The sequence below is a fragment of the Bombus flavifrons genome, chromosome 6 (assembly GCF_040668555.2).
Source record: "Bombus flavifrons isolate JBK064 chromosome 6, iyBomFlav1_principal, whole genome shotgun sequence".
Taxonomy (NCBI): Eukaryota; Metazoa; Arthropoda; class Insecta; order Hymenoptera; family Apidae; genus Bombus; species Bombus flavifrons.
The window spans coordinates 4,814,522-4,831,279 of NC_138447.1; the positions used below are offsets into that span (position 1 = coordinate 4,814,522).

At 30.5% G+C, this 16,758-nt stretch overlaps 3 protein-coding genes across 4 annotated transcripts in view; 1 reads left to right on the top strand and 2 right to left on the bottom strand.

Moving 5' to 3' along the window:
- The window catches only part of LOC138181134 (uncharacterized), a 29,949-nt gene extending 27,320 nt beyond the window's left edge, over positions 1-2,629 (bottom strand). Inside the window, exons 1-2 of one of the 2 annotated variants that reach the window (XM_069115739.1) lie at positions 2,418-2,629; positions 2,226-2,327 (exon numbers count right to left, since the gene is read on the bottom strand). The gene's annotated coding sequence lies outside the window, so the exon portion shown is untranslated. The remainder of the gene's footprint in view (positions 1-2,225; positions 2,328-2,417) is intronic. The other variant, XM_069115738.1, reaches the window with a different exon arrangement.
- A 3,376-nt stretch (positions 2,630-6,005) lies between these two features.
- On the top strand, positions 6,006-10,309 carry Klp64D (kinesin-like protein 64D). The gene is made up of 9 exons (XM_069114731.1): positions 6,006-6,142; positions 6,393-6,811; positions 6,926-7,116; positions 7,272-7,411; positions 7,491-7,688; positions 7,762-8,153; positions 8,219-8,636; positions 8,715-8,840; positions 8,922-10,309. The coding sequence occupies exons 1-9, from the start codon at positions 6,128-6,130 to the stop codon at positions 9,057-9,059; spliced, it is 2,037 nt and encodes a 678-aa protein (XP_068970832.1). The 5' UTR covers positions 6,006-6,127; the 3' UTR covers positions 9,060-10,309.
- LOC138180669 (lysosomal Pro-X carboxypeptidase) lies at positions 10,307-12,877 on the bottom strand. Its single transcript, XM_069114732.1, has 7 exons — positions 12,457-12,877; positions 12,046-12,186; positions 11,681-11,961; positions 11,446-11,603; positions 11,203-11,375; positions 10,748-11,097; positions 10,307-10,580 (listed from the first exon to the last, which is right to left on the bottom strand). The coding sequence occupies exons 1-7, from the start codon at positions 12,622-12,624 to the stop codon at positions 10,367-10,369; spliced, it is 1,485 nt and encodes a 494-aa protein (XP_068970833.1). The 5' UTR covers positions 12,625-12,877; the 3' UTR covers positions 10,307-10,366.
- Positions 12,878-16,758: the final 3,881 nt, after the last annotated feature.

Sequence of the window (16,758 nt, forward strand, 5' to 3'; positions counted from 1 at the left end):
ATAGAATAGCTGATAAAGAAATTAGGTATCCAAAAGAATTTAAGGAGTCTCTTATACATTTCTAAGAGGAGTTAGAAATGATGCTTTGGACGATAATTCAGAAGATACGCCACTTATACGTAGCGATTCTGACAGTTCGTTGTCAGATAGCACCGATGTATGTACAGTTGAAGATATGATAATTGATGATATATATATATATATATATATATATCATTATTCTCAACATCAATTGTTCCAATACCAACTTTATCTGATATTCCGATATATTGGGATGGTAATGGGGATTCAATTTTCAATGAAGAATTCAATTTACAAAATAAAGCAAATTCTTAATCGATAGTAATTTTCTTGATATATGTGTCATATGAGTTGATGGTTAACAGCCGAAAATTCCAATGTGCAACCTAATGAATTATTTCTAACAAAAGGGCAACAATTCATAACATTTTCCAACTGGAAATCCATCCCTAAAGGGAGACGAAACAATGTAGATATTATTCGTTAGATAACAAACGAAGAGACAATATTATACCAATAAAAAAATTGTCAAGCAAACTTCTGTTTTGGAAATTGTTTCGAAAAATTTCATTTCGATATGCGATGATTTCAAAATTTATGTATTTGCTATTAACATATTATGAAACATAATTTGCATTGCTTAATATTTCGTAGCTTTCTTTTCATTAATATATACATATAATAATTATATATATTCAATATATAACATATATAAAATTATAAAAATGATAAAAATTATATATATATATATAATTTTATATATACATATATACACATATATGCATACATAAAAAATCACAATAAAATCAACTAAACATTTAATTGCCTTCATGAACTAGTTGTGCATATATTAGGTACTATTAAGTAGTTGAAACGCATGCGTCGCCAACACTGCGTGAAAAAGGTACATATATACATGCGTATGTATCGTGCATTTGACAGTACTGCTGTCGCACCATATATTGTACATTTAGACGGGAAACATCAGGCAGAAAGATGAAGCAACGACCAGTAATGTTAAGTTAAACATTATCATATTAAAGAGTAACATTACTGTGATTTCTGACAAAAGATATTTTATTAACAGCAAAAGTGTTGAACAACTTTGATTTATATCAGATATAAAGAAATAATAAAATATGTGTATATATCTGTATATATCTGCTGTAATTGGACGTTTACACGAAATAACATAATAAATATTAAATACAAATGATCGACATTTAATAATGTGAAATCATTGAATTTTCTCGTGATGGATTTTATTAAATTTACTTCTAAAGTAAATGTATTTTTCTCCTCTGGCATATTTCTACGTATACCTTAAGAGACAACATCTTTCACAGAGTTGGTGAAGTTCTTTCTGAAACCTGTTCTTGTTTTGTCGAAGGAATTGACACTCTGACTAGCTTCCTATTCTGAACTCATTTACATATTTATACTGACATACCAGCGTATACATGTGAGTTGCGAGAGATGTGCACTAGTTTACTTTCCACAATTAATATTAACAGACTTCGTTTCTACAATTATCTGCCAACTATCTGTTTGCTCTCTTATTTCTAAACTACTGGACCGAACAAAATAGCATACTGTTAAATTAATTAACGAAACTTGCGTTAATTAATTGGTTAAGAAAGATATTTGTTTTTTTTTTAAAGGTGAATAACTTTTAAGCTGTTCAAGGCAATAAAGAAACGAAAAATATAACCTATAAATAGAATACCAATAGAATTAATCGTAAGTTAATCGACATAAGAATTTTCTATTGGCAACATGTGTATACCAAGTTCAGTGTCTCTCATTTCTTTCTCTTTTCATAAAACTAATAACTGCACCAACTTTCTTTACGCGGGACAGCGTGAAAAATATTGTAGCTATCATCGAAGTGAATTATTTCCGTTAAACTAGTTTAACGGATTATGTTTATACGAGTCAAGCGACCACATCAAGCTTTTCCAGCACAGGGAAATGCGACAATTCATTATGAGCCAATTCACGTAGTAATAACACGTGCGCTGGAAAGTAATATGTACAATTCTAGCCGCGTGTCGTTTGATGGTATGTCAATTGTATGTACTTACATACGTTATTTACATACAAATATACATACGTATGAGACCAGCAATTTCGACGATTCAACGCATGTGATAGCATTTTACCCATTAACGAACGTCTTACTTTTTCGTGGATAATATATTGACCTTGATAGCTGATATATGTACATATGCATAATATAAGAATCCTTTCACACTTTCACGAATGACATACATAACTACATATGCATGTATATCGTTTTCCTGGTCCTGCGAGCGAAAGCGTGTTTTCCATAACTTCCATGCGGTGTAATTAGAGTTTCGTGAGTTGTAATTAGAATGAAACGATAACATACATACCCTATGTCAAAATTATCTATCTTATCGCGTAGAGAAATTGTTGCTCCGTTTGCGTACGTTTCCACATTTCTATCCTCAAACCGATCTCACTGATCATACACAATTCGACGACAACAAGCAAGGAGCTGGAAGACAGACTTTCTTGCGTGAAAATGACCACGCATAACCGGTCGACGCATCCGTCCTCGTTCACGCGTATAGAAACACTGACCTGCCGTCACGAGAGGAGAGCAAACCAGGTAAGAGGTAACAGAACCTCTCCCTACTATTCCCATCCTGTCCTCTCTTTCTGCTTCACTCGCTCTCCGTCCTCCTTTTCCACCTTTTTCCTTTCTTCCCTCCTTAATCTCCTCTATCCTTTCTCGTCGCCTTTCCTATCTTATTTTTCTTTCTTACACCTGTATTTCATACTTCCTCTGACTTTCCCTGTCTCTCTTCTGCATCTCCTGTCTTTCTTTCTTCACAAAATTGTTGGGTCTATCTTTCTCCTATTTCCACAGCTTTGATAGATCTTTTCTATCGCTTCGTTCCCTCCTTTCCTTTCTTCTTTTTTCCCTTCTTTATCTCTTTTTTGCAAGAAATCAGGTGTATTGCGAAAATAGAATATATTAAATCTCATTCTATCTATGCACTAATCACTATTCCATTTTATTTTTTCTTTTTTTTTTTTTTTTTTGGTGTACCATTCTCTGACACTGACTAATCGATTTATAGCAATTAATAGTTTCTAGGTTTCTAAATTAAAATAAAATATTATTGTAATTTATAAATGTTGTAGTATACAGACATGCTCCATTCTGCTGTATATTGTAATTATATTTTATTTATATAATTATATTTTTGCTATATTTAAACGATATTTTAATTATGTATAGGTAAGACTAAAGTATACATAGTTTACGTTTTGCGAACATTCTTTATACGCACGCTTTAGAAAGATGAATGAAATAATATGTACATATGTCTGAATGAGAAATGAGTAACATCCACTTCGATTAAGATCTCCGCGAGTAGATATATTCGATCGATATAATAAAAGATCGATATAATACTTTGCGATATAACAATGTAATAAATCTTTTGGTCAATTTTTGCATTCCTTGTATGGAAGAAATTGAAAAGCTCATGTTTTAGAATAAAACTGAAAATGTTGTCGTACACAAATATATACAAACATACACACCTAAAGCTAAGCCTAATTCGAAATAACTGGTTTTTTGATAAAACGCCCTCTTTACATATGAATAGAAAAAAAGATCAACAAACACCAGATACAATCGTTTAAACTACTATTTAAATACATACTGAATAACCATATAAAAAATATTTTCGAGGAAAATCATTAAAATATGATCTCATTTTATAATTTTTAAATTGTGTTTTTTTATCTCCATAATTACCGCTAACGTAAAGCCACCCTGCAGCGTCGGAATTACATTTTCCAATATAAATATCAATTTTAAACAAATTATATATAATTTGTTCTTTATTAGTTCCATTTCACTAATCCAAAACAAATGAGATTAATCATCTTCAGAAATACATAACATACATATTGTAAGTCCTTATTTTTCCACTATGTATTTATATCGTATTTTTTGTAGGCATATATTAATGTGTCTGATTGTTCATATATGTATTGGAATAGGAAGATCGATATTTCGTCGAAGCGAATAGGTCCTTACCTGCAGCCTACGCGTCCTGGTAACTTTACATCACTGTAACACCGGTATATCTAGCAGCTAGCAGACAGTGGCGTGCGTATCACCAAGTTCACCGTCTTTTCTTATAACGTAACCCTGCGTAGGGTGTATTGCTCTCGCGTGCAGAAAATGTATTGTTACGGTCGTCAGCTGCTCTTTCGCTTCAAACGAGTACACTCTTTCTCTAGGTGGGGATATGCATCAGGGTCCCAGGGTACGACATACAGAGGGGAATGACTAGAACGCAGGGAGAGGGATTTGTTTCCTATTGTTCGCACTGCATATGCATGCAATCTTTGCTCAACGATTGTCACTGTAAATTGGATATTTGTCGCCTATGGAACTTTTCTAAGGTTAACGTTTCCTTCTTTTCCGTTTTTTTTTTTTTTTATAAATCTCAGTGACTCTTATCCTGTATATAAGTACTTGTTTTGAGCGTACTTCGTACGTTTCCTCGTTCATACCTTTTCTCCTACTAGTTAATTATTATCATTTTATTTCAATATCATTCATTTTGTTATAATAATGTTATAATGATATTATATAAAATTTTTAAACTGGTAAATTTTATTCTTATTACTTGTAAATGTAATCATGATTCGCTTCTGTCTCCTGTTACAAGAGAGATACAGATACACGAATATTATTATTGATAGTTGTATAAAAGAATTATATGAGTCATTAATGTGAAATGTAGCCCCGCGGAGGTGAAATTTAGCTTCGTGGAAGCCAAATTGTTTATTATTAATAACACAAATTAAAATATATTTTTTGACATTCGGTATTATGTATATACAATATATAATATAATATAACATCATATATACAGGGTGATTGGTAACTGGTGGTACAAGCGGAAAGGGGGTGTACAAGTGAAAATATAGAATAAAAATTTTGTTTTTATTTTTTTTTTTTTTTTAATTTTTCCATCGAGACAACGATCTACAGTGAGATCCATTATAACTTACCGCACGCGTACCGAGCGAAAATTCAAAGTCGATTTTCTCGAAAACAAAGCCTCAAACGAAAAATTTTTATTCTATATTTTCGACTTCTTTTTTCGCGTAGAATCACCCCCTTTCCGCTTGTACCACCAGTTACCAACCACCCTGTATATATGATGATATACATATAATGGCATGTATCTTGATATATATAAATAACACATATGTATAAATGACAAGTTAAAGTGTTAAAGTGGAATCACCGACAATGACATAATTGCACGAAAAAAAATATTAGCTCAATAATTATATAGTTATTAACTTATTTTATACAACAAGAGATATATGTACATATCTTTATCTAAAATATACTCTGATTTGAACATTTAATCTGACCTTAGGTGACACTCTCAGAATTCAATCTTAATTCAATAAATCTTTACATTTAGACACACATTTTGTAACCTTATATTTTTTAATTTCATTTATTCTCTTATTTTTTATCAAACTGTTTTGTTTCATAATATATATTATATTTGTACATATACAAGAATATTTCATAAGTAAGATAAATGAAAAATCAATCATCTTACCTATTCATACTATAATATGATATAGTATAACTAAATAATACAACAAGGTAAATATAAAAGTTGTTTATCGTCAAAAAATCAAGATCTATATGTACATTGTCCTTTGTTTATGAATTTTCATTTTATTTATATTATTGTCTAATAGTCTAATATCTGAAAGATAAAACGTAAGTACAAATGGAGATAAAATAAAAAAGAAATATTTTATTTATACAACTACAGGACTTCGTAACATTGACTAAAATGTCTAATAAAATATCGGTAAATTACTCATTGAGTTCTTAATTTGATGGACTATAGATGACGTGACCTGCTTGCATCTATCTTCATGCTATATAATTATACAAATCGATCCATTTGTTTACGGAGGTCGTTTGCTAGTCCATTGCGTTTTACCAGTATTTTTAGATTAAATAGTATTATGCTTTAAATCCTGTGTTTATGTGACTTTAGAAGGAAATAAAGCTGCAATGCCGGGGACTGAAGTTAGTATTTTTATGTATCACAAAAACATGCGATTTAAATGAAAGATACTGAATTATTTTTTTGACAGTTCTAGCTGTCAAATCGTATTATTATCGTAATCGTATTATTCATTAGAAATTTGGGAAAAGAAATATAATAATGAATATAAATTAAATTTTGTCGATATTTTACTCTTTTATTTCTCGTATCGTATAACTTTTTCATCATTTAATATTCTTACTTTTAATAATATAATAATCCTTTATCTAGGACAATACAGCAGAACTCGGAGAAATAGAAAATGTTAGGGTTGTGGTCCGTGTTCGACCTTTAAATGGGAAGGAGTTGGACGGGCACTGTAAGAATATAGTACGCGTGGATACAATAAATAGTGAAATAACAGTTGAAAATCCTAATGCTGCACAAGGAGAACCACCAAAAGTATTTTCCTTTGACGCTGTCTTTGATACTGATTCAACTCAAGTTGATATTTACAATGAAACTGCGAGACCTATTGTGGATAAAGTTCTTCAAGGATACAATGGAACTATATTTGCATATGGACAAACAGGCACTGGTAAAACATATACTATGTCAGGTGCAAAGACATCTCCACAACTTAGGGGAATCATTCCTAATACCTTTGCACATATTTTTGGATACATAGCTAAGGCTCATGACAACCAAAAGTAAGTATTTTTTATGGAAAAGGAAATAAATCAAAATTTCATTAGTATAGTCAATTTTATATTTAAGTATTTTGTGTGAATTAAACATATAAAGAAATAATGTTTGATTGATAGATTCCTTGTACGTGCAACATATTTAGAGATTTATAATGAAGAAGTTAGAGACTTACTTGGTAAAGATCAAAATACTAGACTAGAAGTAAAGGAAAGACCTGATATTGGAGTATTTGTAAAAGATCTCAGTGGCTATGTTGTCAATAATGCTGATGATTTAGATCGAATAATGTCTCTTGGTAATAAGAATCGTAAGTATCTTGTCAGGTACCTTTGTAGAATATATAATTTTACATATATAATTTTAAATATTAATATCTGTGATAATGGAAACAGCCATGCTTCTAATGTTATAATAAATTGTTATAAACAACCATATGATATATAATTCTTATATAATACATAGGTGTTGTTGGAGCTACAGCAATGAACGTATTGAGTTCAAGGTCTCATGTAATATTTACAATCACAGTTGAATCTAGTCAACTTGGAGAGGATGGCGAACAACATGTAAAAATGGGGAAGCTTCATTTAGTTGATTTAGCTGTATGAAATTCTTATTCTCATTATCCTACTGTACTCTAGTTTAACATATTTTCTAATTCATGCCATTGATATTCTCTAGGGTTCGGAAAGACAAAGCAAGACAAAAGCTTCTGGAGTTCGTTTAAGAGAAGCAACAAAAATTAATTTATCACTTTCGACACTAGGTAACGTAATATCTGCATTAGTTGATGGTCAGAGTTCACATGTGCCTTACAGAAATTCCAAACTCACGAGATTGTTGCAAGATTCTTTGGGTGGTAACTCAAAAACCTTAATGGTAACATTATTCATTTTCTTTCCTTTCTACGTTTTCTTTCTCCATTATTCATGAAATAATTATTTCAATTTAGTGTGCAAATATAAGTCCAGCAGATATAAACTATGACGAAACTATCAGTACACTTCGTTATGCGAACCGTGCTAAGAATATTAAAAATAGAGCGAGAATTAATGAAGATCCAAAAGATGCTTTACTTCGGCAGTTTCAAGTTGAAATCGAACAATTACGTAAACAATTGGAAGAAAATGGTGCTGAAATGTCTGAATCTGAAGACGAATCTGAAGATTCTGAAGAAACAGGGGAGACTAGACATGAGAAGAAAGCTCGACGTAGAAGAAGTCAAATATTAACAATGGAAGAATTAGAAGATAGGGATATAGATTCCAATGAAAAAATTGACAAAGCTGAAAGAGAAGATAAAAGTCCCGATGACAAAGATGTTATCGAATTAAAAAGAACTCAGTAAGTTTTTAGAGAATTGGTTAAAGAATATCGCTGAAGAGTATATAAGATATTAATTATTCTAGGAGCGAGAAAGAAGCATTACGAGAGAAAATGCAGAATCTACAAAATAAGATTTTAGTCGGAGGTGAAAATTTGTTGGAAAAAGCAGAAGCTCAAGAACAGTTATTGGCTGCAGCTGCAATTGAACTTGAGCAACGTAAAAGCAGAGAAGAACAGTTGAAAAAAGCTATTGAAGCAAAGGAAGCTGAACGTATTGATATAGAAGAGAAATATTCTTCCTTGCAAGAAGAAGCTGCAGGGAAAACTAAGAAATTAAGCCGCGTACATACAATGTTAATGTCTGTTAAAGCAGAGTTATCTGATTTACAGCAAGAACATCAAAGAGAGATGGAAGGGCTTTTGGAAGGAGTTAGAGGTATTGGGCGGGAATTACAACTTCAAGAGCTAATAGTAAATAGTTACATTCCTGTTGAATATCAGGTATCTATGACAGTGTAATATTTTATTTAAAAAAATAAATATTTTCGCCAAAAGATCTATGTACCAATCCTATTTTAGACAACGATTGAAAGATATGTTCATTGGAATGAAGATATTGGGGAATGGCAATTAAAGTGTGTAGCATATACAGGTAACAATATGCGCAAAGCACAAATCACGCCACCATTAGGAACTAACAAGGATGTACGTATTAATTTTTCAAAATTAACAATAAATCATATTTATGTAATAAATCATCATACTTATAATAATGTCTATTCCTAGCAAATTCAGCCTGATATGTCAAACATATATCTCTCTTACAATAACGGAATTGACAATACTTTCGTGCAACCAAAAAAAATACGAAGCCGATCTGGAGTTCCAAGGCCAACTACAGCACATAGACGTACACCACACTAAAGCTATGTTTAATCTATAAAATGATAAAAATATTTATATTTCACAAAGTATTCAATTCTATAATTTTTTAGAATTTTTTTTAAAGCATTATTCTAATTTATTTTTGTTTATGTAATATATACGAGAAAATGAGTATTTTCTGCAATTATACATTTATTTCTATTCTGAATTAGGTACGTTCACACTGATCTTAAGTACTGCATAGAAGCAAAGGGTATATACAGTATAATAGAACAATATCTAATTAACAAAGCCGGTTTATTAAGAACTACAATTTCTGTGTTGTATGATCATACAATTTAAAATTACATGCTATACAAAGTACTTAATTTCTGCTAATTTACATAAATTGCAGAAGTTAGAATTAAGTTCGATAGAGTTATTATTATTTCAACTCGGATGATTTTCTTATATTGTACACACCATTAATACTTAAAGAAGAATTATAACAGTAAGATTTTATGTTTTATGTATTTAGATACATTTTTGTGCGATGTTTATGAAATATTAGATGATGAAATCTAAATCAATGAATATCAACTTCCACAGAAATTACATTTTCATATTTAATAGCATGCTATACAAGTTACTATTAAATGGAGAATTGATATAAAGATTTTAGGGAGGAAAAAGTATGTGCTGTACCTGTGTAATAAGAAATAAGACCGTTTAGCTCGATATAGGAAATTAGAGTTAAATGTAACTGAAAACAATAGGAACGCAATCTTTATCAAAAACTTAGCAATCTTATGTCTTTTTTCATTGTCGTTTATGTATTATAATTTGATAAAGACCAGATTTTCTTTAGCTTAATAATAGTATTACAATAAGTATTTCTATATAACGTTAAATTTTGTCACTAAAACATTTATGATAATTTAAAAAACGCAAAAGTAACTTGAATTTTGTTTAAAATTTAACGTGTACTAATGCTTGCTTAATCATTTATGTCAATAAACTTATAGAGAAAACAAAGCACATCTCTATGACAGAATAGGATTTTAACTGCATTTAAATTATTTTTTGCTCTCTATTATCGAAAATATTTAAAAATTTTGTCTGAGTTTTAACTTTTTATTACGACATTAAGTACTGTGATAATAAAAATTCTTATTATTCTCAATTCCTTACCAATTACTTAAAGCAGTTAAGGATACTAGATGTTTGTAATTATTATTGTGTGTATATTATGCTTTTTTTTATATATAATTTACGAAATAAAAATAAATAATTATGTACTTATATAGTTTTCCGCATATTCGTTTTTTATTAAAGTTTCCCATCACAACATCAGTATAAAAATTTAGCTAATAAATTTTGTTTTTATCTCTATATTCTTGAATCCATTTTTTAATAAAGAAGCGATGGTATTTCCGTGCTAAAACAACACTATATGGATCATTGGCATTACTGCTTCTTAAGTCAAGATGATGTGCACTTTCTGGTATTATTACTGCTACTGCTGAAGAAGATAAGTTTTGTAATACTCCACCACTAGACCATGGATCCATTAAACCATTACTAAATGAAACAAAATAATGAATAAAAGATTACATTATAAATGATAATTGTATTTCATGTGAAATATTAGTATATATATGTAGACTTGTATTATGCATATATTAATCTCAAATTTGTTTCAATTGTTTCAAGTAAAACAAATTGATATTACTTGACGATATATATACCTGAAAACAATATTTGTTGCAGTAGACAGATCTTTACATCCATATTGTTCGCATACTAAGTTTGGCTGTGGTTTTACTGAATATTGTTTCATACAGTCATTGGTATATCTATCCAAATTCCATGAACGAGGTTTAAACATATCATTTATTCCATCTGAACATATTGGCATTACCATTTCTGTACAAGCTTGGAAAGGCCATCCAACAGCACCTAATTGAGGCACAGAATCATTTAAATTTAAACACTTTGTTTCACTAGAATAATTAGTGAATATATTAATTGCTTTGTGTATTGCTATTAACAACTCTGTTCCTACGAGTGATTGATTTGTTAGATGTTTGCATACAGCCTGTAATAACAACAATATCTTGTAAATTATGAAATGTACATAAATGAAATAATTTTATTTAGAAATTAATTGAACAATAAACTAATTGTAAATTGAGATACTTACTTTAACAGGGTAAGCAGGTAATGGGGTCAAAAAGTTAGCTTCATATGGATAATTTACTACAGCAAGGTTTATATAAATATCTTCCAAATAAGACATTAATTGTTCGACATCACTTGAATTTTTTAATGGTTGACATAATTTCCAACTATCTGCTAACCACTCTCTCCCTTTGTCTATTAGAAAAAATAGAGAATAATTTTAAAAATATAAAAAGACAATATAAATAATAGGTTACTCTATTACCGCTTGATGTTATATTGATGATAGTATTCCATGATCTACGAATAAGTTTTGGACAGTTTGTATGAGCTGTTTTAAAATCTGAGGTAACTATGCGTACAAAAGCTTCACATTCTGTAACTCCACTAAACTGTAATATTGGAGCTGAAGATGCAATTGCTCTGTAATATTATACAATTTTTGTTTATATTATATATATCATTCTTATTGTATTTCTAGTTGGTACTGTTTCACTAACCCTTGTACAACATGAGGATATTTCATACGTATCCATGCACTAAGCATACCACCATATGAACCACCAAAAACTATAACAGGACTATACTTATATTCTGGTTTAGATTTCACATAATGAATCAAATCGACATAATCTGCAAGGGCTTGTCGAGATGTTAGATATCCTAAGTGATTCAAATCCATGTAGGATTTATTGCCATAAGGCATAGATTCTCCATAGTAACGATGTTCAGCAAAAATTAATAAAGCTCCAAATTCTGGAGCTATGTCCCACATAAAACCCTGTAAAATATAAGAATTAAGTCGGAATTTTAAATTATGTTTAAATGTAATGTTAGTTAATTATCCTATTGGTTGTATACTTACAGTATTTTGAGCAAAATTTTCAATGTTACCTTCATTTCCAGTATAAAAGAAAATAGGTGCATCTTTTCTGATTTGCCAAGTATTATTTACAAGATATCGTAATTTAAATGTATCTGGCACTGAAAAGCTAAAGTGATCCACCTGTGATATATTTAAAATAATTTATTTTTTAAACAAAAGAAAATATAAATAAGATTCATACACGTATGTAATGTATAGAACTTTAGTAATTTAATAAGTTTAGATCTCTGCATATTGAGAGATTTTCTCGTAAGGCATATGCAATAATCGATAATTTATAAATGTAAGAATATATGTACATTAAATAGGCAAGAAAAGTAAACATATAAAAATAATTCGTAACGAATGTCACCGATAAAAGTTCTACATCAGGAATTTAATATCACATACTGGCATATCAATTGTTTTAATCTCATATTTGTATTTCCCGCTGTATAACTCATTTTGAGTGCGTAATTGATTTTGATAGTTTCCGTAAAATTTATTTAAAAGGATATATTGCATGGTAGGTTGCCATAATGCAATAAAAATGAATAGTAAAATATTGTACAGTCCCATCTCAATACACTATCAATGAATTCCAGATTCCAACTTTTAATTGACATTAATTAAATTAATTTATGATAAACCGACATCGGCAACAACTGTCTTCAGAGCATTTCCGTATCAGGCACTGATATATACACACACATATCTGTATACATATATACAGGGTTATCCACAGTCGTATATGTATTACAGTGTATTAACTTTGAACCCGTGCATGCAAAAACTTGGAAAATGATCACATGACCACACGTACGTTTAACACTACAGTCAAAACATGCCATACACCACCTATAAGTTACCACTATAACTAGAGCTAATTATAAACGAGAACACAGAGGGAGTCTGGTATCAGCGGCTACTACACGCATGGTGTTTATTTGAAAAATATTCATGTATATTCGCATTTTTACAAATAATACAACTCTTTTTTACGTCGATCGGCATTTTTCATTTTTAACGATTTGAACATTTTTTCTATGTTATAATTTAAAATTTGTGAGTTTTGTATAGTATCCGGACTGCAAAATATTGGACTAGAATGACAATCTTTAGAAATTTTTGAGATCTTTTTAAAAATTTGGTACTCTTAATCTACTGTATGGCTTACTCTGTATGCATCTGAATTGTGAATATTAGATTAGGTTTGGATTATTTTTTATTTTCCGGCCATCATGCCGTGAGGTGGCCGGTTAGACTGTGATTATACAAACAGCGGTAAACGGTAAAATTAACATTTGATGCATTGGCATTAGTTGTGCCATTGCTTGTTTTACTGCTTTGTATAATCACGGCCTTACACGGATTTGTAGAGTTAAGATTTTTGTCGGTCAAATATTCATAAGGCTGAATTTTCAAAACTGTTTATTACTGTTAAAAATAACGGCTTTAACAATCTAAAATATCCCTGAAAAGACATATTCAGATAACAAATTTTGCAATCCAGATACTATACTTTATCCAAATATATTAATGATCACTTTCTACAAACTGACCGCTATTATCTGATTTTGATCGTTTTGCTATAAATACGTTGAGTGTAAAAATAAAAAACAAGGAAGAATGTGAGATACAGCTAAGACGCTTTATACAATTCATTTAAAACTTATTAGTATAGCTATATTTTAAAACATTTTCTGGAATATTTCGGAAACTAGTCGAAGTAGAGGAATGGTGTTAATCCAGACGAATTTTTTTCCGCTGGGGATATAACAGATTTTTTAAAAGTCCATTTGTTCAAAGAATATATTACAATCTGTGTTCGACCGCTCGCGGAGAGACGCGATCGCGAAGAAGCGCGTCAATGAGGGTCATAAATTCTCGTTACGATTTGATAATCGACGCCACGAATTGGTCGATCCCCTATTTCGGTTAGGATAATAGAGGTGGTTGAACTGATGATAACACTTTGTTAACAAATTAAAATATGCACTTTATTCCAACAACTTTGTAGATATAAATAGTTACGCGTGGTGCGTGCATATGTATTTTCAGCGAAGTGTAAATAGTAAGTTAAACTGATGACTGATTAACGATCGAAAAACCAGTCAAAAGATGGTGACTGACGTAGGTATGAAAAGCCAGTCAAGATATTGACTGGTCAACGGATGAAAAACCAGTCAAGATATTGTCTGGTCAACAAATACAAAACCAGTAAAGTTCGGTGACGATGCTGTCGCAGAGAAAGAATTTTGCTGGGTGTTGGTCGCCCCACCAAAAGTCACTTGTGGGTGGAAATAACCGTTGAACATGGAAAAGACCCGACCTTCCCATTTTTTATCTGATTGAACAATAACCCTAAGGAATGTCTCGACTTGAAGGATGTTTTGTAGCAATTAAGGGCCTTGGCGGTAAAGTAAAATTGGTTAGTTTTATGACAGTTCCTTAGGATTATTGCGGTCCGATTAATTATATTTGCACATCTAGTAGCCGCTTTGACCACGGGATGGATTCTGGTTTATGTAGAGAGTCACCGGACGCAACAACCTAATACTTCTTCATTAATGTTTTATGTAAATATTTATCGATTTTTACGTAAAGTGTTTGTGTAGATTGTAGATTATACATCTAAACTGTAAATATGGATAAAATAGATCATTAATTTTTCACAAATTAACAAACATAATTATTACTGAAATTTGTTCATGCACGGTGTTTTCCAACAGGCAAATAAAAGTTTACAGGCTGATTTGCAGTATTATTCTAAATAGAAATCATCAAATAAGCATAGAAGCCCTACAAAAGTCTTTAAAAATAACCATATTAAAATTACCAAAAAGTACCATAAAACTTATAACTCCAGGTAGGTACAAAGAGTCTGTTGTGCTGCTTTCTGTCGAAGATGCCTACATGGCTTGATTTGAATGCTTAATTATCTGTCTAAATACTCTGAATATCTTTTACATTATGAGTTTACACTCTTTGAAACTTTTTGTAATTGCATTTGAAATGATTTTTAAAGGCTTTCATTAAATGTTTCGTTAAACTGGTTTAAGTTATTACAAAGTTTTTAAAATGCGTTTATATTTTTGTCTACCGTTATAATTTCATGTCATACTATTTAATGCATAAAATTAGGGATATTCGTTCTTTAATAAAATTTATCATCGACACATTGCTAAATAATCTTTTTATGGGTACAGAAAAAAGTATCGGTATATATATAGACGCTCTCATGGAATTGAAATTAAGCTTCGCAAAATTCGCAATTCAGATATTTCATACGATAGCGCTCAATCTGTATCTATATCTTGGTCATAGATGAAGCCTATAATATAATATATCACGGTCACAAATATTGGTTGTGATATATCTACCCGGTAAACGAGCGAAAGGAACAATGACACACAACTGTTTACGGTAGCTGATCATTATTTGATCTGTGGGGTGAATTTAGTAAAGAGGTTTGTTAGGTTTGGTCGCGCATAGGGATATTTCGGCCGATTTTGAATTGTCTTCAAGAATTTTAGCATGAAGAATCATCTCTTAAATTTTTTTACACCTATAGCCGAACATCCTGTATAGGATGTTGTAAATATTCGGAAGCCCGTCCAAACCGGAAAAGGGAGGACTAGGCATAATAAATAATAGTAGGAATAAATCTCTGGTAATTACTGCTGTAGTATATTAAACTTCTCTAAATCAACGAAAGACAATTTATGATTTGAATAATTTCTTCTAAAACAATCTTTCTATAGGAAGAGACAGAGAGAGAGAGAGAGAGAGAGAGTGGGAGAGAGAGAGAGAGACTTTCTATTTTATTCTTTATATTTCAAGAAAAAATTTCAAGTACGACGCTTGATATACTTTTTACAATAACATTAAGTAACATTTCCTCGTCGAGTATTGTTAAACTGAGGATTGTAATTTATTTGGAAATTTTGGTAGCTAATGTAAAAGACTATAATATAGATTTCATTTTATATTGCTTCATTTGTATCATAAACATGTTTGTATACATAAACATGTAACAAATATATATAAAAGTATATATAATTAATTTTCATATTTTTGTATTTGTTAATCATAATGAAAAAATAATAGTTAAGTTATGTTTGTAAATATTTACTGAGAAAAATTTATAGTCACTATATGTATAAATTTATAGTACAGTAATAAATTATATTTTTTTATTTATTATATAATTCTCACTCCTAGGGGACATAGAATGGGATTTGATTTACAAAACATATAAAATCACACAGCCTTCCATCCCATATCATACTTTCTTGGCCTTACACTCCTAGTTTGTATCCGCACATACCCCTATCTTTTAGATATCATTTTGGAACTTAATGTCTATTCTTGTTGCTAATGTTAGAGAGAGCATCAAACATCTTTTTACTTATATCTAAACTTTTGCCTAAGCCTATTTATTTGATTTTGCTAATCTAAACTATCCTAAAATATATTACTATGATCTATAACCTACAGATTAAGCACTTCTTTTGTCCTTCCCTTCCTCTTTATTGTCCTATCCAGTTTTCTTAATCAGTTAACAGAGGTACTTTTTCCTTCTTCATTTAATAATTTTTCTATATTGCATGTTCTGTCCCCCTCCCCAATCCTTGCATCCCTGTGTAGTCTTCCAGTGCTTTAGAATCTCCAAGTCTCTCTCACATAAAATGTACCTCCTTCTTTCTTTAT